This window comes from Nesoenas mayeri (genome assembly GCF_963082525.1).
Source record: "Nesoenas mayeri genome assembly, chromosome: 6".
NCBI classification, from domain to species: domain Eukaryota; kingdom Metazoa; phylum Chordata; class Aves; order Columbiformes; family Columbidae; genus Nesoenas; species Nesoenas mayeri.
The window spans coordinates 7,336,995-7,361,543 of record NC_137545.1 but is presented as its reverse complement, the minus strand read 5'-3'; the positions used below and the strand labels follow the sequence as shown (position 1 = coordinate 7,361,543).

Sequence of the window (24,549 nt, the reverse complement as noted above, 5' to 3'; positions counted from 1 at the left end):
AAAAGAAGAAGAAAAAGTAGAACAGAGTGAGAGCTGCAATATTTATTACTAATTATTTTCACAGCAGAAAGGAAAACTAATATTTTAAGAAAGAGTAAGGGAAAAACTATAGACTTAGACGAGATGTATTACAAATTCTGCTTCCTAATTTCTGTGCATGTCATTACAATTGTTTCATGTCTTTCCTCATCCTGCCCCACAAGTCCCCTCTATTCCAAGTCAAATTTTCCAAAGGTGATGCTATGGTATCTGAACATGAATCCATGACTTTCAAAAACCGTAAGATTATAAACCAAAATTGCATTATTAGACAATAGGATTTTTGCAGGCAGGAAAAAAAAAAAGTCTTCAAAATTTCACAGAAAAGGAACACAAAATTGCGTAGAACAAAGTGGTAAGAAGTCTGCATTAAAGCACTCGTACTAATTTCAACTACTGGTTAAAAGCAACAAAACTCACCACCCCAAGAGCAAACATTACCAAGTTCCATGGAAGTGTCAGTGATTCCCACTCCAAAACACAGTACCCAAACTTGCCCAGAAGTGGAAACATAAAATTATATGGTTTGGAAAATGTTCTTCATTTTTATGAAAGTATTTAAATACCAAAATCAATATATAACATGATGTGTTCATGCAGAGCTACTAAAACAGAAATTAAGCTGAGTAAGTCAGTAAAAAGTGCAACAACCTAATTAAATACGTTTAGTTGTGTTTAGTACTCCAGGAAAGGAAAAAATCGTGAAAATACTTAACACCACAATGGCCAAAGGGTTTTATGATACTTCTTCCAACACAGACCCTTGCTGCAGGAGGAATCTGCCCTCTACTGGCAAGCAGAAAACCTTACATTTAGTGAACTCCTGGGACTGGCAGGTTTTGACTTATAATTGTGAACATTTCCTTAATTATATCCATTTTATTCCTTGAAAATAATTATTATCTGTTTCTGAGTCACTGACAGCCCTGAAGCAAAAAATCTTGAATGCTCATGATCTACAGCTCTAACAAATAAAGCCCAAGACATCAGTTGGTGTCTGTAACAAACCGTGAACAGGATGGTTGTCCTTTAAGCATCTCTGGAATAGGAGAGGCCAGAGGAAACAGACATAGAAATATTCTCTCTTCATAAGCAACACCAACCACAGACCCCAAAAAACACAACAAAATGTCCTTGACTTCAGTGACTGTTCCCTACCCCTGAACAACTAATTGGAATAGTATCCTACCAGGTGGCTTTACAAGTGAAAATAATTGAAATTTCTGTCCCTATTCCTTCCACCCATTCAAATTCCCCCCACAGTGCTGAACTGACACAGATAAGGTTATTTTTGCCCAGACAATCTCTACAATTTATTGAACAGATAAGGGAAGGTTGTATCATCTGTCTATTCGGCACTGGAACAAGTACAAAATACTGCACCCTGTTCTGCTATCTGCTATTTCTGGCTCTTCAAAACCATCCTGCAGCATTGACAAAAGAGCCTGTAACAACATAAAAGCACTGGAAATACAAGCAGTATAGAGAGAGATGCAAGGAGCTCTTACAGAAACTTCCAAGTTTATTTTACTTGCACACAAAAGAAGCAGAAACTGTTTTATTAGCAGAATTAATATTTTAAAAAGGTCTTGCTCACACAGAGGCAAAATCATACTAAGAGCTGATGATCCTTATTTGCCTCTTAGTCAATGAACAGCTGAAAAAGCCAAGTGAGACATGGGCTCAGAACAAGGCACAGCCAAGCTGGTTTTAGAGTAACTCACTGTCGGTGGCAGTATATTCTTTGTTACTAGAAAACTTTAAAACGTACACTGAGTATTTGTCCATAACAAACATGCTCTAGTTAAAATGTAGCTATTGGCCTCAAATTTATGATGCTTTTCAAAAAGGGTCAATAAAATAGTTGTTTAGGTTTATGAAACTTATTATTCACCAGGCCCCTCTCTCCTGACTTTTCATAAGAGTAACACACAGACAATTTCATAGCCTTACTTGGCATAATTAGTGAAAGCAGTAACATTTAAATAACAAATTTCACTTGGTCTGATTATTTCAAGACATCCCTCAAGACAAAAATGGGAAAAAAAAAAAGAAAAAAAAGAAAAAAAAATAGAAGTGTGTGCTTATGTTTTTTTAAACCAAAACAAACACTTTCTGAATTGAACCAACAACTTCATTTGCACTTCACAGAAACACAGAATGTCAGGGATTGGAAGGGACTGGGAAAGCTCATCCAGTGCAATCCTTCCATGGAGCAGGAACACCCAGATGAGGTTACACAGGAAGGTGTCCAGGCGGGTTGGAATGTCTGCAGAGAAGGAGACTCCACAACCTCCCTGGGCAGCCTGGGCCAGGCTCTGGCACCCTCACTGAGAAGAAGTTTCTTCTCAAATTTAAGTGGAACCTCTTGTGTTCCAGTTCGAACCCATTACCCCTTGTCCTTTCATTGGTTGTCACCGAGAAGAGCCTGGCTCCATCCTCATGACGCTCACCCTTTATATATCTGTAAACATTAATGAGATCACCCCTCAGTCTCTTCCAAGCTAAAGAGCCTCAGCTCCCTCAGCCTTTCCTCACACGGGAGATGCTCCACTCCCTTCAGCATCTTTGTTGTCCTGCGCTGCACTCTCTCAAGCAGTTCTCTGTCCTGCTGGAACTGAGGGGCCCAGAACTGGACACAATGTTCCAGGTGTGGTCTCACCAGGGCAGAGTAGAGGGGCTGGAGAACCTCTCTGACCTACTGACCACCCCCCTTCTAATCGACCTCAGGCACCATTGGCCTTCCTGGCCACAAGAGCCCAGTGCTGGCTCACGGTCATCCTGCTGTCCACCAGGACGCCCAGGTCCCTTTCCCCTACGCTGCTCTCTAATAGGTCATTCCCCAACTTATACTGGAACCTGGGGTTGTTCCTACCCAGAAGACAGACTCCACACTTGCCCTTGTTATATTTCATTAAATTTTTCCCTGCCCAACTCTCCAGCCTGTCCAGGTCTCTGGATGGCAGCACAGCCTCTGGCGTGTCAGCCACTCCTCCCAGCTTGGTGTCAAAATCGTCCAAATCATTGATGAATATATTGAATAATACTGGTCCCAGCACTGACCCCTGAGGCACTGCACTAGATACAGGCCTCCAACTGGACCCCACCCTATTGACCACAACTCTCTGGCTTCGTCCCTTCAGCCAGTTCACAGTCCACCTCACTACCCGATCGTCCAGACCACACTCCCTCAGTTTAGCTGTGAGGATGCTGTGGAGACTGTGTCAAATGCCTTACTCAAGTCAAGGTAGATCACATCCACCACTCTACCATCATCCATCCATCTTGTTATATCCTCATAGAAGTTAATGAGGTTGGTCAAGCATGACTTCCCCTTGGTGAAGCCATGTTGACTGCCTTTAATGACCGTCTTATCCTTGATATGCCTTGAGATGGCACCAAGGAGAAGTTGTTCCATCAGTTTCCCAGGGATGGAGGTGAGGCTGACTGGTCTATAGTTACCTGGGTCCTCTTTCTTGCCCTTTTTGAAGACTGGAGTGACATTTGCTTTCTTCCAGTCCTCAGGCACCTCTCCCATTTCTCAAGACTTGGCAAAGATGATGGAGAGCGGTCCAGCAATGACCTCAGCCAGCTCACTCCGCATCCGCAGGTGCATCCCATACGGACCCATGGATTTATGGATGTCCAGACTGCCTAATTGCTCCCTAACCCAGTCCTCATCAACCAAGGCAAACCGAGCAGCTTCACCACCACGCCTGGCTGGCCTGTTGTTCCTGAAAAGGACATAGCCATCCATGACCACATTCCAGTCATGTGTGCTGTCCCACCATATCTCCGTAATTGCCACTAGGTCATAATCTCCTGCCTGAACGCAGGTCTCTATCTCTTCCTGCTTATTCCCCATGCTGCACACATTGGTACAGGCATTTCAGAGAGCGAGCCGAGCAAACCCATTTCAGCCCAGGGGTATGGGAGGCCTCCCAGCCTTCATCAACTCTAGAGTGATGCCCCACTGATGCAAGCCCAGCTACCACCCCATCCCCCTTCGAGTCTAGTTTAAAGCTCTCCAAATGAGCCCTGCTAATGCCTGTCCCAGCATCCTTTTGCCCCTGCGAGATAAACCTTGCCCACCTATCACTGTTTGGACTGGTGTCTTGTAAAACCAGCCGTTATCAAAGAACCCGAAGCCCTGTCTGTGGCACCAGTCCTGTAGCCAGTTGTTTAGGGACTGAATTTTTCTATTCCATCCCATGTTATCACCCAAAACTGGAAGGAGGGAAGAGAAAAATCACTTGCGCCCCAGACTCTTTTACCATCCGTCCCAAGGCCTTGAAATCTTTTAGAAGGTTTAGTGTATTTGCTCTGGACATAAATGTTTCGTTTCTTTACTTTGTTGGTTATGGGCATATTAAATTATTGGTATGATACAAACGTGTTTCAGACGTATTTTGAATCTATAATTGCTGTGGAAAATCTTAGGCAACATTAAGCATCATTAAATATTATGGCCTATACTGTGTCTTACAGTACAAATGTTGGCGGCTGCTGTTAAATATTTGACCCAAAAGTAGCTGATGCAGCACAGTGCTATACATCAACCTCCAAATTCTAATCAAAAGGAAGATTACCACTGAATTTATATACTTACCATTTTATGGTCATTGACTATCATGAGTTCCAGATATTTCATTTCTTCAAAGACACCACGAGATACCTGATGGATTGAAGAAGTTCTCTGAGAAATCACGAAGTTGTAGTGATTTAAAAAAAATAACTGCAACTGATCTAACAGTATTACCCATAAATATTACGTAGGGTGTGTAAACCTGTAAAGACTGGGTCAGATGTTCAACTAGGGTAAATAATCATCGCTCCAGTGACTTAGTGAGTTATGATAAGACACGACCTGAGATTCTGAGCCACATCATTAAGAAAGTTTTGAGTCTATTCCTTTTAGTACAGCACAGAAGCCACCCCTGCTTCCCTTCTCTCTTATTTCACAAATGAGAATAATCTCAAACACTAAAAACTCTTGGTCTACTGTACAATTCATCACAGATTTAATGGTGAAGGAAGTTACTAAAAACAGATGTGCCCTCAAAAAACATGCAACTCAGAGAAGAAATACAGATTAATCTCCTTTACCTCAATTATTCCCCTAGCTGACAAAAATTCTTGTGCAGACCATGAGGACTGTCCACTTCTGTTCTATCAATAACCCAGTTCTGGGTGTCCTCATTTGAATTTTTCATTTAATCATGCTACTTAATGAGCCAAATGAAAATAAAGTCAGATATCTACAAAGTAGCAAGGCTTCCATTAAAATTTATTCTTTATTCTCGACCATAATCAAAACTTAACATTCTAAACTCATTTTCACTACCAAACTTCCATTCAACTGATGTATAGTATTGCTGTCACTTTAAAAAGTTCATGCACTTTTCTCCAAATATTCTATTTTTAAAGACTAATATTCTTGTTTTATCATTTGATAATTACATTATGGGACAAGATTAAGCTACCAAAAATATTTGTCTTCTAAAGCCCTTGTTCTCTCAACAGTAAAAAATCCAGAAATTAGTGGGTTTGATTGTTATTATAAATGGTTTTAACTAAAGTCACACTTCTACTCACTGCTCTCTTTCTTCTCTTTCTCCTCAGCCACTGTAGTTCAGACAGAAAGGGCCATTCAGAACTAGATTCAGTCTCTGTACAAATTACAATTTAAGAATTTCGTGGCATTATTTTGAACTACTTATGTACAATATCCAAACCAAAAGTAGACTAAGATCACCAAAATTAGAAGAACCTTTGTTATTGAAAAGTTCTTTTTTTTTTTTTAAATACACAAATGTAAAATACCTAATATCAAAACCCAAGTCATTTAGAAATCTAAAGCTAGAGTTAAAGCATGCAACAGGAGGTAAAGAGATTTTAATCTAGGCTTAGAATATATGCTTTCTGCCATCTCATGTCCTCAGTAGCTTTAATATCACTGAGGAAATTAAATGATTTGCGGAAGAAAGCTAAACACAGGTCTTCGGGGATGGAAATCTTAGAGCTGCTTGTTTTTTTGACAACTCTAAATTCCACTGCAATAATTGTGAAAACAGTCAGGCTAGTACATATTTTTCAAGTTTTTCTAAATAATCAGTAATTTTTTAGCCTAATATTCAAATTTTTCAAGTTATATATACAATTATTTCCAATATTGAAAAAACATACCAATATCCTGCAACTGCTTGGAGCCTTGTGTTCCGTACGTTCTTTGGATGATATGCGGCCTGCTTTTACTTTCCTGAAAGATACGTGACATTTCCTTCCAATTAATAATGTCAAGTGAATATTAGGCACCTCTTTCAGTATTTCTCATTCTTATAATTTTTCCATAAAATGCAAGCAACCATAGTACCAACTTGGCATAGTACTAATTTGAAGCAATGTGTTTGCAATCATAAAGCCTCTCTCTGCTTTAGCACATTTACTGACCTGTACAACAGAAGTGTCACAGATGTCTGAGATTACTATAAAAAAGTCCTTTAAAAGCCCTAGTGTTAGAGAACACAGACCATTTATTCCAATATATCAAATTAGAATATATATCTAGATGAAGCCTTCCTCCCACAGATGAAAAGCAACTATTGCTATTTATGACAAAAATGTATCTTTCTAATTGCAGCAAAATGCAAGAAACTAATCAACACACTATCTTTAACACGATTATTTCACCCTGTTTTGTTAATGCATATGATACTTAAAAAATGAGAAGACTTTTAATGTGTATTTTCTTTAGAAGTCTGACACACCCCAAATCACCACATTTTGGTATCTGCTTTAGAAAACAACTATATTTTCTTCTGTAACGCTTCCTCTGCAGAGCCTGCCGAAACAAGCATTCCTTTTCAAAGGGTAGCATGCTACTATTCCATAACTTTGATAAGAAATAGATGACACATCAAAGGAAAATACTGCATATTTTTGCTAAGTTTTTCGAGGGATTGGGGGGGCAGGAGGCAGAACAGTTTTATATTCTATCTACTATAGTTAAGGTTAATCAAGCTGAATAAACTACATGCTGAAGGCGGTGTCCAAGATATTTATCTCATGTAGCAGAAGCAAAAAATGAACTTCTGAAAGCTCTCTGTAGCTGTATTATTTTGATCTCCATGAATCTGAGAAAAACATTGATCTTATCTGTCCTCTTATCATTCATAATTCTACTTGAATCCTCAGAGTTGGCAGACAGCATCTCACTTTTATAACTAGACCTTTTGCTCTAATTCTAAGTTTTACTGAAATACAACACTGATAGAGATCTTGGTTTCCTTTGCCCACCCAAGCAAGAAAATAATTTAGTCAAATTCTCCTCTGCCTACAACATGGATACCATTGTATAAATATAATCTCCATGAATTTACTGTATTCTGTGCTGTCAGTTTTCGGTCTTACAACAAAATACATTACATAGCTTAACACATGGCATGTAACATTATTCCTGAGGAGGCTGAGAAATCTTTTTGGATGTAATATTTTTGTGTGTCTCTATAGTTTCATTTACAAGCCAATAATTGACTATCGAAATGACAGAGATTTCTCTGAATGTTGATCCCGTTTCTTTGAAAGTGTCAGGAGTCAAGAGATTCTGCAGATCTTTCTTTGGATTGTAAATTCAGCTTTACAGTCACTAAAACACATCAGTTCGGCAGCATTGCATTATTTGTCATACGCTGGTAAGTACTAAAGCAAGACCAGCCTGAGAGCTGTGATACAGCATCTGGAATATGTCCTACAGACCAAGCAGGATACAAACCTGAAGAATTCTCCACCTCAATAGTGCAGAATCATTTCACTGAGAATCACTCAAATCTTTGCACCATTGAATAGGTAGAACTCTACCTGTTTTTACTGCTGTCTGTGAAAGTGAGTCAGTTCTATTAACAGCTAACGTTTTAGGAACAGCTGTATTATAATACTTAAGTACAAAATAATAATAGTTAGCAATATATTTATGTAAATGCAGTCCTGCATGTTGATCCAGCATAGTCCTATATTTGAATATGCTGGATCAGAATCATTTAAGCTATATGGTGACCACTGACTTAACATATATAAAGTGTAAGATACCCAGATACCATTATATACCTCATTAAGCCCTTTGTGGAAACAAAAGAGCAATCTGACCCATCTATTTAGAGGGAGATGAATAAATGACTTCCAGAGATCCCTTCTGTGAATGTATAAATCCTTTAGTTCATGTACAAGTGCAAACTGATAACAATTTTTGAAAGTCCATAACTATGGAAACAGTCTTATTAGCCTACTCCCAACATCTAAATGATCAAAGAAAAGCAGAGAAAAATCTTAGGTCATTCATACTTACACATTTCTTACTGAAATAACTTCCAATCAAGTGTTTTAAAATACTTTTGTTTTTCATATGAATGCATGAGAGAAGTCACTCATTTATCCATTTATTCTAATACTTCCATTTGTTATTCCTTGAGCACTTTCCCAAATGAAGTGAATTAGATAAAAATAAACTTACTGCACTGTGGGTCAGATCCATCGGTTCTATCAAGTACAAATAGGTACTATCTTCAAACATGCCACTGGAACATGGAGAAAAAGAAGTGATATTTAGGATTACATGGCAATTAACTTGACGCCAGCATATGGTTTTTGACAACACAAAACCAAGCTTAGGGCCGAAAAACTGATCAGTATTAAAATAAATTCCATATATGTTTATTACTACTGTATGTGGCTAAAGCTAAGAATTCTTTGAAGAGATCAGTCGCATTTTAACAAACTAACACTGAAGGCAATGGTAATGATAAAGCATCAAAAGTATAGATTTGACCTTGGAAAGAGGAAGTCCCAAGAAATACATTACCATGCAGAATATAATCAACAGCTGAGCTGCACTTAACATTAATTAATCATAGTAAGGAATAACTTATTACATTTTTTCCTTATGCAATCTAACAAAAAGAGCAATTTTTGTACTGGCTGATGGAATCATACATAAATACTGAGCATGCAAACTGCTAATGTACAATTTTTATTTGACCTTTACCATACAAAGTCATCTTGGGAAATATTTGCACTTACCTTATTCAAAGGTTTTATGAGACAGCATTAGAAGACTTTAATCCTAATGATACTAAAAAAATGCTAGCAGTTTGGTGTAGCTGGTACTGGCATTTCAAAACATCAAAAATCTTTGAGCCTGTAGAGTTTCAGTTCCTCACATATTAAGAGATAATATTCAAGGGTAATAATTAATTGATACGCTTATTTGAAAATTGAGAAAATGCACTTACTGAAGTCCATTACAAGTTGAAAGAGCAACTTTGGAATCCTTGATACCTCTGATATTTCCATGGTAGTAACAATGCTCTCCACCCTAATAATGTTTAAAAACAAACAATCAATCATACACAAAATTACCCTGATTTACTGTCTTTTCCTTAAAACCAAGGCAAAAAATCTAACACCTTGCATTAGGTAAAACTTCAGAGAAAGCAGTGATTGCTGAAGTAAATACCAATGACTAGCCCTCATTGCTTATAAGAGAACAACTGTGCCCAGTAAAGACTGATTTATAAAAGTCTTCAAGTCATAATATGGGTTATTCTTTTGTTGAAGACACAGCATTCTTGACCTTTTCTTAAGTGCATTTCTTTGCTGCAAATTGATTCTGCAAAAATGTTATGTAATGCAGGTTACATGAGCACTGAACTGTTTCTTGGTGCCTTCCAGGTCTGTTAAAATTACAGTGTTCATCAATCAGCTGGCATGTGTTTGGCTTAGATCTGGATTCTACCAATTTTGTCTCACCAAAAATGTATCTACTAAAGTGCTACATCATTAGACTGTAGGTATCAATATCACTAATGGTGAATGAGCAACATTAAGGCATACAGCTGCATTTTTACTGTACATATGAAAAGTGTACTAAAAGTCAACACTTGATTTTAACTGCATAAAATTCTAAATAGATGCAAACCAAATTTATTCAAAAAATGGCAGGACTTTTGTGTTTCCTTAAGGAAGTCAAGTCATTCATGTTTTAGACAAGGTCTTGCCTTTATTTAAAAATAATGATGTCTATATTAGCTAAAAGTGGGGGATTTTAACTTCCCTGATGTTTGTTGGAAGGACGACTCGGCCAGCCAGCCACAGTCTAGGAGGTTCCTCCAGTGCCTTGAGGATAACTTTCTGATGCAAAGGGTGGAGGAGCTGACTAGGAGAGGTGCACTGCTGGACCTCATCCTCACTAACAAGGAGGGTCTGGCTGAAGCAGTAAAGGTTGAGGGCTGCCTTGGTGGCAGAGACCATGAGATGGTGGAGTTCAGGATCTCCTGTGGCAGGAGCAGGATAACAAGCAGAATTGCAACCTTGGACTTCAGCAGGGCAAACTTTGGCCTTTTCAGGCAATTGCTGGGGGAAATCCCATGGGCAAGGCTGCTTGAAGGTAAAGGGGCCCAAGATAGTTGGTTAGTGTTCAGGGACTGTTTCTACCAGGCACAAGACCAGAGCATCCCAACATGTAGGAAGTCAAGAAAGGGAGCCAGGAAACCTGTGTGATTAAACAGGGTAAGCTGGGTAAGCTCAAGTGCAAGAGGAGAGTTTATAGATCATGGAAGGAGGGGAGGCCACTTGGGGAGAATATAAGGCTGTTGTCAGAGGGTGTAGGGAGGCAACTAGGAAAGCTAAGGCCTCCTTAGAATTAAACTTGGCGAGAGGGGTCAAGGACAACAGGAAAAGCTTTTTCCGATATGTGGCAGATAAAACTAAGACCAGAGGCAATGTAGGCACACTGATGAATGAGGTGGGTGCCCTGGTGACAGAAGATACAGAGAAGGCAGAGTTACTGAACGCCTTCTTTGTCTCTGTCTACTCTGCCAGAGGCTGTCTGGAGGAGCCCCGTACCACTGAGGCCTCAGAGGAAGGCAGGTCAATGGAGGAGTTTGCCTCAGTTGATGAGGACTGGGTTAGGGAGCAGTTAGGCTATCTGGACATCCATAAATCCATGGGTCTGGATGGGATGCACCTGCGTGTGCTGAGGGAGCTGGCTGAGGTCATTGCTGAACCACTCTCCATGATCTTTGCCAAGTCTTGGGAAACGGGAGAGGTGCCTGAGGACTGGAGGAAAGCAAATGTCACTCCAGTCTTCAAAAAGGGCAAGAAACAGGACCTGAGTAACTATAGACCGGTCAGCCTCACCTCCATCCCTGGGAAACTGATGGAACGACTTCTCCTTGGTGCCATCTCAAGGCATATCAGGGATAAGAGGGTCATTAGGGGCAGTCAACATGGCTTCACCAAGGGGAAGTCGTGCTTGACCAACCTCACTGACTTTTATGAGGACATCACAAGATGGATGGATGATGGTAGAGCGGTGGACGTGATCTACCTTAACTTGACTAAGGCATTTGACAAAGTCTCCCATAGCATCCTCACAGCTAAACTGAGGGAGTGCGGTCTGGATGACCGGGTAGTGAAGTGGAGTGTGAACTGGCTGAAAAGAAGAAGCCAGAGAGTGGTGGTCAATGGGGTAGAGTCCAGTTGAGGCCTGTATCTAGTGCAGTGCCTCAGGGGTCAGTGCTGGGACCAGTATTATTCAATATATTCATCAATGATTTGGACAAGGGAGTAGAGTGCACTGTCAGCAAGTTTGCTGATGACACGAAGCTGGGAGGAGTGGCTGACACGCCAGAGGCTGTGCTGCCATCCAGAGACCTGGACAGGCTGGAGAGTTGGGCAGGGAAAATGTATTGAAATATAACAAGGGCAAGTGTAGAATCTGTCATCTGGGCAGGAACAACCCCAGGTTCCAGTATAAGTTGGGGAATGACATATTAGAGAGAAGTTAGGGGAAAGGGACCTGGGAGTCCTGGTGGACAGCAGGATGACCATGAGCCAGCACTGGGCCCTTGTGGCCAGGAAGGCCAATGATACCTGAGTTGGATTAGAAGGGGGGTGGTCAGTAGGTCAGAGAGGTTCTCCTGCCCCTCTGCTCTGCCCTGGTGAGACCACACCTGGAATGTTGTGTCAAGTTCTGGCCCCTCAGTTCCAGCAGGACAGGGAACTGCTTGAGAGAGTCCAGCACAGGGCAACAAAGATGCTGAAGGGAGTGGAGCATCTCCCGTGTGAGGAAAGGCTGAGGGAGCTGGGGCTCTTTAGCTTGGAGAAAAGGAGACTGAAGGGTGACCTCATTAATGGTTACAGATATATAAAAGGTGAGTGTCAGGAGGATGGAGCCAGGCTCTTCTTGGTGACAACCAATTACAGGACAAGGGGTAATGGGTTCGAACTGGAACACAGGAGGTTCCACTTAAATGTGAGAAGAAACTTCTTCTCAGTGAGGGTGCCAGAGCCTGGCCCAGGCTGCCCAGGGAGGTTGTGGAGTCTCCTTCTCTGCAGACATTCCAACTCGCCTGGACACCTTCCTGTGTAACCTCATCTGGGTGTTCCTGCTCTGGTGGGGGGATTGGACTGGATGATCTTTGAGGTCCCTTCCAATCCCTGACATTCTGGGATTCTGTGAATAAATTGCCTAGACTGTTAGGGGCTTACAGAACTACTTATCACGACTAAGGGTAAAATGAACTGGCTTCAGAGGAATGGTTCAGCTGAGTAAACAAGAAGAGTGTATTTCTTTTCTATCAACAGCAACAAAGCATCAAGAGCAACATTAATAGACTGTTTAAGCTATGAAAACTTAGAAAGAAACCGAGAAACATTATTTCAACTTTCTAAAGCATTACTTTATCTTTCCTGAAGAAAAAGGACTAGTGAATTTAGAAGCTGCTGTACATCAGGAAAGCTGAATGACACTAATTTACCTCATTTAAGTAGTTGGTCTTTCATGTCTATCAACAAGAACCTTAGCTAAACTAAGGATTAAATGTATTCTCAAAAAGTTTTATTAAAAACCATTAAGTGTGGTTGTTTCTTTCACACATGGTTTGAAAAACGTACCATTCATTATCAAAATATTAGTAATTTTGGTGTCATATGTCTTCTGACTTCCAATAAGCATATTGGACCCATTCCTTCTGCAATTATTGTAACTCAAGGAAGTACCAAAAATGTAAATACTCTTTGTTCAAGTGTGCACAGCATTATTTCCATTTTGCATCTTATTTAATAAGTTATTCAGATTCCAAATTAAATTCCTAACAGACTTTTGTGCATAATTAAATCAAAGCACTACAGAGAAATCAGTCACTACATATTTACTTTTCCATCAGTGAGAAGGCATAAGCCATATTTTTAACAGCTAAACCATTATTAACTTTCTCACACAGTAGCTTTTCAGTAATTTTTTAAAGACAGTCATCAAGCGAAGAAATTGCTGCTTGTTCTCCAGTGTTTTCACTCCTGTAATAAACTACGCCTTTCTAGAAAACTACAATACTTTTTCCTCAAGATCTCACTTCTTTACATCCACATCAGGAAACAAACCATTTTACTCACTGAGGTCTAAAAAGGATTGTAAGATACTGCAAAATTCCTTATTTGACCTCTTACACAAATTGAGTGTATATTTTCTGAACTCATAATGAAGCCTTTTACAGATTAACGTAACTTCAGGAGCTCTATTATTGTTTCTAAATAAATCAATTCAGAAAACATCCCCTAGGAAGTCTGGATCAAGTTACTGCAGCATGCCAAGGCAGTCTGTTTGCTGAGTCTAAAGTTCTAATAATTTTCCAGTCAGATTCATGATTCAGCAACCGCAGTGCTCAGTGCTAGTGCTGCGGCTGACAAATGCATGAGCTTGTCTGAATGCCAAAGGGAATCATTTTCTTGCATCATTTAGCATTTTTGCCTGTTCTGCAGAGTACTGAGTCTTAATGAAACAACTTCCTTACTATGTTATGTGAAACTAGTTTTCTTCTTCAGTGGAAGAAAACAAAACAGTATATTGCAATAACTATATTGCAATGTAATTAATTTTGCCCTCATCTGTGATACATTGTTTTATTTGAGGTTCTCTATAACACAGGCAAAATAATAAACTAGACATCTCATATTTGGATAAACAACCATCCTGACTTGCTGAAGGCATAAATAGAGATATATTTCACATATAATAAGCTCACAACAAATATTTCAGCATTCATAACAAATATGAAAAAAGTAATTCCCTGAAAATGTAGCTTATAACCTTCCTAGGAACGTACCAGTCCTCATTTTATTACTATAACAAACAAAAAGACAGATCTGGTTCCCTTAGTCAGGGCTGAACTATCTCGCATAACTTTAACCTTTTAATCTTTGGATCAATAGCCTATAGCACTGAATTCAATTTGGGAGCTAGTATGTTGATGCACAACATTTCAACATTTTATGGGCATTGTTCCCTCAGAAAGACCAACCTGACACGTTTTAAGAGCACAATACCTTAGAAAACTTTGGTTTTCCATCCTCATAGTGAATCTCCACATAATTGGAAGATAATAAGTCACTGTCAAAGAAAGGAAAAATCAAGATGAGAAAAATCTGAATATTCTTTCTACTACTGTGGGTGGGTTTGGGGTTTTTTGTTATAATTTTCAAGCCCTTTTTTCTGTCCTTGTAAATTAGTTCAAAAAAATCAAGCAGCTTGTGTCCAGCAAATGGTTTGCTGGTGCACTCGAAGTCAGAGTGTGTTACAGAAGGGGGAATTTCATTCTGCACTCTAATCCCCTGTCATTTAGCTTTACAATTAGACTATAATATTTTTAAATACATTAATAAAAAATCTCATGGCTTTAGAACTTTCTTTGCTGCCAGTAACTGGTACTCAAAATAGGTATGTTTAGTTCGTTACTGTTTTCAAATAAGTTTTATATTTTATCTAAAAGTTAAACAGACTATATGTAGAGCTGAACAAATACACATATGATTGTTCTGAAGGCAAGAGTGTATACTTTACCTGTACCTCACTTTCACAACTGGAAATACTCAATTTTTTCCAAACCCAGTAATATTATTAAAAAAAAAAAACAAACACCACACACAGACAAAAACACCCCACCCATACTACCCTTTTTCTTCCTTTCACTTTTCCATCTCAGATTCTTTTCTCACCCTTATGTTTTCCCTAACTCCAGCAAGACAAATTTCTGAAATATGGAAATTTCCCATTATGTATAATTTACAGTTAAATTTTTTTTTTTCTTTATTGGGTCTTTTTTTTTTTCTAAATAAGATTATCTAGACTGTACATATCCTGGGATAACTTCAATGCCCCATTCACCTCTCATGCCATGACAATCAGCGTTGCAGCACAGTGGTCCAGGAAGAGCAAAGCAGTTAATATGTTAACTGGCCCTATCGCATATGCAAGATGAGCCTTTTACTTAAAGTAATCCAGAATTCTCAGCATTTTTCAAGTCTTTATCCTTCCAAATAAAAAAAAACCAAACACATTAAAGGGTCTGATAATGGTACATATATGAAAATAAAAATATTGTTGCTATGAATAGAAAACATCATAATTATAGAAGTTGGGTCTGACAAAACAGCTTTGAGGGGAATTAACGACTAAGAACAATTTACGATAATGGGTATCTCAAACTTGGGTTAGGCTATTAGCAATCCTGATAATGCTTTCATTCTGGGACTACTGGCTCATAAAATCAACTCTATATGCTGCATTTATCAGACACTATACTTCTCAGAGAAGATCCTGCAGAAGTCAGTACCAGCGGTTCTCTTAGAAGTTGTTTTTCATGGACCTGACAGATGACATTCTGTGCCTGCAAAACCAACACTAATAGCCATGAGTAATTACTGAAGTTGCATCATTTGTCTTAACCTTTTGACAGCAATATTGAATATTTTTAAAGGGCAGATTTAAAAATAAACTCAGTTGCATAAAATAATTTTAACTTTCTCTACTTGTATCACAGAAAGCTATAAATTTTCTGCAGGAGAATACAGATATTTTATAAATAGTGTAAGCACTTGTCTACAATGCAAACATTCAGTTCTTCAATGTGGCAAGGTTTGAAGCTTCTGAAGAGGATTACATATACAAAGAAAACTTTAGTGTTGATAATGTGCTTTTCTTCTTTGCATTTTTCATACTTATTACAAAGTACTTAAGATGGTATAGACAAGGCTAGAGGTAACCAACACAGTAGGGAAATGGAAAATTCTGATTAGATGTAAGTTTAAAAAAATGACTGAGGATGGTTAAACATGAACTACGCTCAGCTTGAGAAGTCCTTGACCAGATGCAGACTTTTACAGGTGCTTCTGCTTGAATTCATAGACTGGTTTACTCCAACCAATTCCAGGTTCACCATTTATCTACCCATTTCCAAATCAAGCTCACCTTCTCAGGCTCCCTTTTTTGCCTTCTAGTAACCTTACACGACTGATCTCAGAACTGCTTGCAGTGCTACCTAGTGCTTTTGGCATCTTGTAAGGCTTGCAGTAGGTGATTTCCTACTGTGTCTACTGACTCAACTAACTGTAGTTTAATTACAGCATGTCCTCTTATTTATCCCATTTCATGTGACCTAAGAGCTACTCAAAACTTCTTTAGTCCACCCTTTGCAGAATCTTTTCATAGTTCGATACTCTTTTCTTGGACTTTCATTGAACTTCTGTTGTAACCCAGTTGTTTCCTTTACCTGCCAACCTTTTCCGTTATTTAGCGTCTCATTACTTCCCAACTACACTTTTTTTCATTGCTGACTTTCCAGCACTACTTTCCTGTGAGATCTGCTGGCTACAAGACACATCGATGAAATTTTCCATACTGAACAAATTCCCTCCAGAGAAAACTGAGGCCTGCTATTCATAACACACTTCCCAAATGCCATGCTGTGAACAGAATGCACCTTTAATTTGTGAACCGTTCTTCTGCCAAATGTAACACAGTATCTACCACCTAGAAGCTGGAGTAGAAAATCTATTATAACGCTATTGTCTTTCACAAACCCTTTCTCGTGCTACACTGTGACAGGGTATTTTAAACTAGTTTCTGATCATTGCTGTGTTCTAAGACTTGTCACACATGACTACCATACTGCAAGAGCATTTTTCTCTTAACGCCTCCCACAGAGCAGCAAGAATTTTCAACTTTCCATTGAAAAGAAAATCAGTCAGCTTTTTCTTAAACTGTACGCCTCTGATAGGTACCTGATTTTTGCCAGGTGCTTGGTATCACTTATTTCAAGCAGCTGTCTAGGCCAGCAAACATCCTAAAGAATATATTACTTCCAATCATGCAGAAATCCCTCAATGTACAATGCTAATCTGAGACAATTATGATCTCACTCAGGGAAAGAGGGGGGAATGGAAGGGGACAGTGTGTTTGCAGGTGTTTTCCAACATGGTTCTGCTAGTGGACACAACCAGCTGCTTCTATAATAAGGCTAATCTCAGTCCTGTTCCCTAAGTTAATAGCAAAATCTGTACAAACACAGCCGTAACTATGCTTACAAACAGTATTAAAATGTGATATTGCAAGGACTGCTCTAGGACTGAAAAATTCAGCAAAAATATTCCACTATCGCTGCAAAGAAAAAGACAGTATTTGGATAAGGGGTTTTGTTCTGTATTTTAGTAAAGCTCCGGAAATAACAACAGCTGTAAAAACAAGCCTAAAACTGCTACTGCAAACTTTCCCTGCCAAAACTTTTAACTGTTACCAACGCTGACACATCTGACAAAAGACAGGAGAAATTATTTAAGGAAAATTTTAAAAAATGGCCACTTAAACGAAATTACTTACAAATATTTTTTCCAACATGAAAGACATACCCAGCAGAGCACTGTAATTTCACTAGTAGGTGTGATGGGATCCTTAATGCAAGTGGCATCAAAAAGAAAGGCTTGGGACCCACTTTTAAGAGCTCATGTAGAAGTACAAGTGCCTGAAGAATGAGGTACAGAATTCATGCATAAAGTAGAGATCTCCACATCACAAATTAACCTTTCTTCCTTCATTATAATTTACATAATACCTAAATTTACCTCTGAAAAGCAGCTCTGAATTTTAGAAAATACATTTGTGCCTTATCTACACGGGACTGTTTCATCATCTTTCAGTTGATTCCTTTATATTTTGACTGAGCAGAAACACATCCAGCACAGCAAATTTGTTGATCAATATTACGAGCACCAGAAACAGGGCAAGCTTTAATTGAAACAATTGTGTAAGTCACGATCACATCAGAAAAAAGCATATTTATGCTAGTGCCACATTAACATGATGCCTTATAATGAATACATCTAATTGCAACATGCTGAATGAACTCATAAAAAAAATTCCAACACATTAGTCTGCTGTGTCCTTTTCTATAGTTCCTGTTCGGCTGTTCTTATGGGAGTTCAGTATTTAGTTTCCAGTATGTCTTTACTTAGCTGTCATCATTGAAGCTGCTCTGCCATGAGCGTCTCCAAAGAATAAATATACTGCAAACATTCATTGTTAGTTTTTAAAACACAGAAAGGCTACTTTTTCTTATATTATCTTGTAGGAGCTTAAAAATCAAAACGTGATACTGTGAATCAAGCATCTGTGTTTACAAGCAATAAAAGAAACAACTGATGATGCAGGTGTACAGGGTTAACTTTTTCAAGTCTATGGAATCAAAGAAAGTCCTCCCCTCACTTCTGCTCTTGATACCATAATGATTCTATAACAGTAAAAAATACAATTATTTAAAAATCACTTCTTGCACGACCTTGCTCTTGTTGCTTTTGTTTGGCTTGTCTTTCAGGTAGAGAAAAAGATGACACAATATCTGGACAATACTTTAGGGTTTTTTAAAGACATCCTCAAATGGGGAAAGATCTCCAAAAAAGACTGACAGGAGAGTATGTTCTAAGACATATAGACTGGTGCAGAAAACGCTCCAGATTCTTTTCTGGATCAGTCTGCCTCACTTGTGTAGGAAGCCCTGAGTCAGTGCAAGGGAGTTCGGACACCAAATTTTTCATGATCCTTTCTCTAGTTACGTCCTGAAGCCATCCATCTGAGAACAGAGAATACTATATTGTAACGGCTACTTCAGCAAGCATTTTAAAAGTAGGAGCTTGAAGAGTTCTTCAGTACATTAGGTACAGTATGTCGTTCACATTCCACTACAGTTTCCTTTACCATAGCTCTGAAGACGATACCACTTTTAAAAGTGCTATGGAAGAGGATATGAAGAAATTAATGGCTAGACAATATTACAGAAGATACGAGTACTATGTCATAGAAAGCACCTCAATGTAATTTGCTCTGACAGGACTTTCCTAGAAAAGCAATTAACAAACTAAAGATTTTATTTAAACACTGGTCAAGGCAATTTAATATTGCATTTTAGTGGATCCTCTTCTTCTACCACCAGTTTGGAAAACAGGCAGCTTTGAATTATTAATAAGAATTTTATTAACCTGTAGTATAAGGTTGAGGCGACTGCCATCCATCTTTGCCAGAATGGTCTCATTCAATGTTAACTGCATTTGCCAAAGCTTCCTTCAGTTAAAGCAAGATTGTTTTATACACAAAAGAAATCTAGGTGTCTTCTCCTCTTAAAAACTTCACTGAATGCTCCACATGTTCTGATACTGTGTGTCTAATGAAACAGTCCCATTTAAACCAATTTGTATAATGAAGAAACAATCCAACCAGATGTGTGTGTGGGATTTTATTTTACTTCTAACACTAAAAGTAGTGAAATAAGTTTATTTATACTTACAGGGAGCTGATTTGACCAGATGAGATTAATGACTATAGCAAAAACAGAGATACATTTTGGTATTCCAGAAAACTAAAAGTTTATTTTGTTTCCTTTAACCCAGCCTTCCACATTGAACTATATTGCACAACTTTAATCCTTCCATTGAACCAAGTTAAACTCAGTGATATAGGCTTTTAGGAGCTAGTTTGATGAACTTAATTAATCATATGTCAAGCATACACAGGTTTTATACTAGCTCCGAATGTGAAGATTTCAGCTTGATGATAACAGAATCCCAGATGCTAGTAATTCACTTCAGTATAAAGATCTTGCTATTGTCAAGATTGGACCATCCCAGAAACAGACTGAAAAAACTCTACTAGATTAGAAAGACAACATTTCTTTCCCATTGCCACATTACAGTGGTTACATGTGAGCAAGGAATACAAACATAACCTAAGAAAGTATATGTCAAGTCAGATGCTTAGTATGTTGTTTGACGGCAAATACATGTAGCAATTTTTCAGGGAGCTTTCTCAGCCCCAGTGATCTGTGATACCTGTTCAGCACACACACACACAAAAGGGGGAATTTCCAACTAAATACCCTATATAGAGTATCTTATAGCCTCACTGAAATAAGCTCTGATGTCTATGATTTTATTGAGGCCGTCTTCTGGAGCACAACTCTACTCATGCATTGCACAGCAGGCATAGGGACATCACTTAATTACTACAGGGAAATCCAAAACTTGAGTGCTTTAAAGTCAGGGACTGCAACATTCATTTACATGGCTATAGCTGTAAGTTCTCCTCTATAAAACATATAAATAAACAGACACACATAAACATGTTTTATTTTATAAATATTTGGGAAAAATAAGATAATGAGATGAAGAAAAATGGGATTAAAAAAATATTAAAAGGACTGATCTGGAAAGGTCTGGGAGGAACGAAAGAAACACATGACAAGGAGTTGGTGCAAAAGCAATTGCTGTTTCTGCATTGTTAAAATTTGCCATTTGATATTGGTTATATGTTATACATCATTTTAATGCACTTTTCTTTATGGTTTTTGCTACTGACTTGAGAAGACAGAATAACCGAAATATCAATTATAATTAATGCTTCTAATTTACAGCTGAACACAGTAATTGAGAAGGAAGATTCTTCACATCTTCAAGCTTTTATCATTTTTTTAATGGACAATGTCTTCTCAAACATTAGTGAGTCTTGAAAAATATGGAGAGGTTTCAGTGTCTGTCTCCAAGCATTTCTGCATGCAAAATGCCCACTGAGGCAAATGATAACTTTTAATAGGTTGCCTCCAGTTCTGAGAGTGGCAAATGAGGCAAGTAAAGCTCTGTTCTCTACAGCTGAGACACTCAAGACTGCACTTACTCATAAGAGTACAAACACATTGTTTTAAAATCCTGACACTGAGTTCTTTGCATCTCATCTGTAACACATTTTTAAAAGCAGACTATAGTTAAATTTGCCACAGTAATATTATCATATTTAATTTATACAGCTTGTGTATCTTACAGGATACATTTAGTACCCTAAATGTTTAAGCTTTTATTCAAGAAAATGTCATAAATATTTAAGTTTCCTTCTGGAAAACTGTGACTAGTCTTCCCATTTTCACTAAAAATAATTTTGAGAAAAAAAAAAAACAAGAATCAAATAGATTCTCAAATAATGCAGTTACTGCCATACTGTTTTTAAAATTATGCTAACAATGTCATCTCCTCTGAGACTATTCTCAAGTTAAATTCAGCCCTACAGAAATATACCCCACAAAAACTACACAACAATTATAAGCTTTAAACTGATGGATAAAACTGGCTGTAATGCTGCATTTCATATAGGAAACTAACTGCTCACAAGTCATCATGTTTTCATCTCAAATATTTAAATCATGTTACAGTCAATAGAGGTGCGGGTTTTTTTCAGCTCATGCCAAAGATGCCAGTTTTCTTTCATATGATTTCTTCATTTAAAAGGAAAACCATTTTCAGAGAATCCCAGAATGTCAGGGATTGGAAGGGACAGGAACACCCAGATGAGGTTACACAGGAAGGTGTCCAGGCGGGTTGGAATGTCTGCAGAGAAGGAGACTCCACAACCTCCCTGGGCAGCCTGGGCCAGGCTCTGGCACCCTCACTGAGAAGAAGTTTCTTCTCACATTTAAGTGGAACCTCTTGTGTTCCAGTTCAAACCCATTACCCCTTGTCCTACCGCTGGTTGTCACCGAGAAGAGCCTGGCTCCATCCTCCTGACACTCACTCTTTATATCTGTAACCATTAATGAGGTCACCCCTCAGTCTCCTCAAAGCTAAAGAGCCCTAGCTCCCTCAGCCTTTCCTCACATGGGAGATGCTCCACTCCCTTCAGCATCAACTCTAGAGTGCATTTTCCTGAAAATGGATTTTCCTGGAAAGGTGGACTTATCCAGGGAAAACAACAGTTGAAAAAATACAGAGTTGGCAGAGTCTCCTTTATTTAGAGACTGGTGCTAGACCATCAGCTGAAAACTGCCAGACAATTCAGCTAACTTCTCTCATTACTTAAAAAAAAAAAAACCCAAAACCTGCAATTAGACATTTTTAATTCCCTGCTTTTGGTAGTATTGCTCTCTAACGTGTTTTAGTACTACACAAGAATATAAAGACTCCTAGCTTGAAACAGGAATTAAGAGTTACCTGCAGAAACACTTGTCCTTCAACATGAACAGCAGCTTAAAAGCCTTTTACATGTTGGTGGAAAAGATCATTAAGTGTAATTTGTTAGCACCTCAGAGACCTTTGTTTATGTATATATTACATAGATGAAAAAATAAGAAAATGTTCAGATATACTAGGATCATTGATTACTCAGATACACTGTTACAACAAATGAATTGACATTATTGTTTGAGGACAAAAAACATGAATTTACTGAAATTAATGAACACTTTTAAAGACAAAGGGTTTTAAGACAATGCTACATATTACTTGTTGCATAGGAATTATTGAGTTTGTGCAGACAATAATAGCTGAATTATAAAAAGTCTAACTTTTCAAATGGGATTGTTACCCCACTAGTATCCTATAATCTTTCATTTTTGTACTAAGAGCATTAACTAAAAAAAATTATTTAATCCATTACAGATTAGAAAAACTATTACTTTTTGCATCAAATTGTTTCCATAATCCACATATCTGCAATTATTGTGCATTGTCATAAATTACATCACACTGACAGCCTGAAATTGGTCAAACATTTAAGTGTAACAAGGGGTAAGGTGTCTGAAACTTCAGAGTAGCCCACTTTGTTAAAAGAGTTCAAAATTAATCCTTTTTCCCCCCCGAGTCTTCTTGTCAGATAAAGCTGCCAACAATGACCTTCAGGATAAATTATATGTCACCTGAAGGCCTTGTGCAACTGAGTTGATTACCCATTCAAACTCCATACAAATCTTATATTTGAATTGTCTCTGCACATTGGGTTCAAGAGGTTTTATGGGCTTACATTTTCTTCAAGCTGTTTGTGCCGTTGTACTAAAGAAAGATAGAGAACATTAAATAAAAATTTATATTAACATGCTCCAGAAACTTTCAGGTTGCCACCTGTTCTTACAAAACCTAGACAGTCATTTATGCAAGTGAATATCCCATTTTCTTTACCTCCTGGTTATAATACTTGCTGTGGGGAGAAAAAAAAGCAGCTGGAACACAGAAGGTAGGCAACCACATGGATTCCAACAAAGTTAAAGAGTGGCTGACATTAATTCACCTTAGGGTAACTGATATAAATATTTTTCAACATATTCAAGGGTATTCAAGATTTTGCATATGTATTCCACATGCAACTGGATTATTTTGTCCAACAGCACTTAACAGCTCAAGCTTGTGGCCCTGTTGTTCTTCTACGTAGACATTACTAATACCAGTATGCTAACAAAAATTCATTGTAATCCAACACAGTAGCAAAAGGCAGCATTTTGCCAAAAACATAAATGTAACTGAGATATGTGAATGGGTCTTTTTCAAATCTTTGTCTACAGGTATTTACAATTTATGATGTTACAAGTTTTATGACTTACAGTTTGAGAGTCCTACGTTAGGGCAAAAAAGTAGGACAGGTTCTTGTAGTCATTTTCTGGAGCAGAACCAGATAAAAAGTCAAACCTTTAAAGTCAAAAACCACTTAGGAAGCTAGGAGAAGACCTCATGTACAGAGAGGTAAACGGCAGGGATACCAGTAAGGCACCGGAACACCCTGCACCTCACACATTGCCAGCAAGAAAATTCTTGATACCCCAAGAGCAGAACTTCTTCGCATAAGGCACCCAAGCAAGTGATCTCTGTCTTTTTTTGAAGCGAAAGGCACTGTATTTCTTGATTGCTGATTAAGCAACCACAGTTTGAAAAAAAATACATACATTTACTTTCTTCATGCACAATCTGTTATAAATAAACAAGGACAAACAGCAGGGTTGGACAACCGGTAACACTGCAAAGACATTGGAATGTAAGGACATCAAGTATGTGATAGGTATTTAGTTAAGAGCTGTTCAGCATAAGAGACTAGGACAGGAAAAGCAACCAACACCCCTACACACAAATCCTAATGAACAAGAGACAAGAATTCTGGTCTTTCTCATAATCTCTGTTAGGACACTGACTGACATGCCACAGAAGAAGCTACTCAGGCACCGCCTTGAAAAAGTTCAACCAGAACTTTAGAACAGATAAAAACTGGTAAACAGTGTCATCATGGGTCTCCTGGGAAAGGACAAACTTATTACAGGCTGCCTGCAGGGGCTTATGGAAACATGTAAACATTTTGATGGGATCTTCAGGGGAAGTGCCAAAGGTACGGCA

The 24,549-nt window shown here is 38.3% G+C and overlaps 1 protein-coding gene across 1 annotated transcript in view; it reads right to left on the bottom strand.

The window, feature by feature from the left end:
• The window catches only part of ADAM23 (ADAM metallopeptidase domain 23), a gene marked incomplete at both ends in the record, with an annotated part of 76,110 nt that overhangs the window by 40,455 nt on the left and 11,106 nt on the right, over positions 1 to 24,549 (bottom strand). Inside the window, 6 exon segments of the mRNA XM_080346766.1 lie at positions 4,649 to 4,714; positions 5,635 to 5,708; positions 6,226 to 6,298; positions 8,546 to 8,609; positions 9,324 to 9,406; positions 14,416 to 14,479. Of these exon segments, the coding sequence (XP_080202892.1) occupies positions 4,649 to 4,714; positions 5,635 to 5,708; positions 6,226 to 6,298; positions 8,546 to 8,609; positions 9,324 to 9,406; positions 14,416 to 14,479 (424 nt within the window).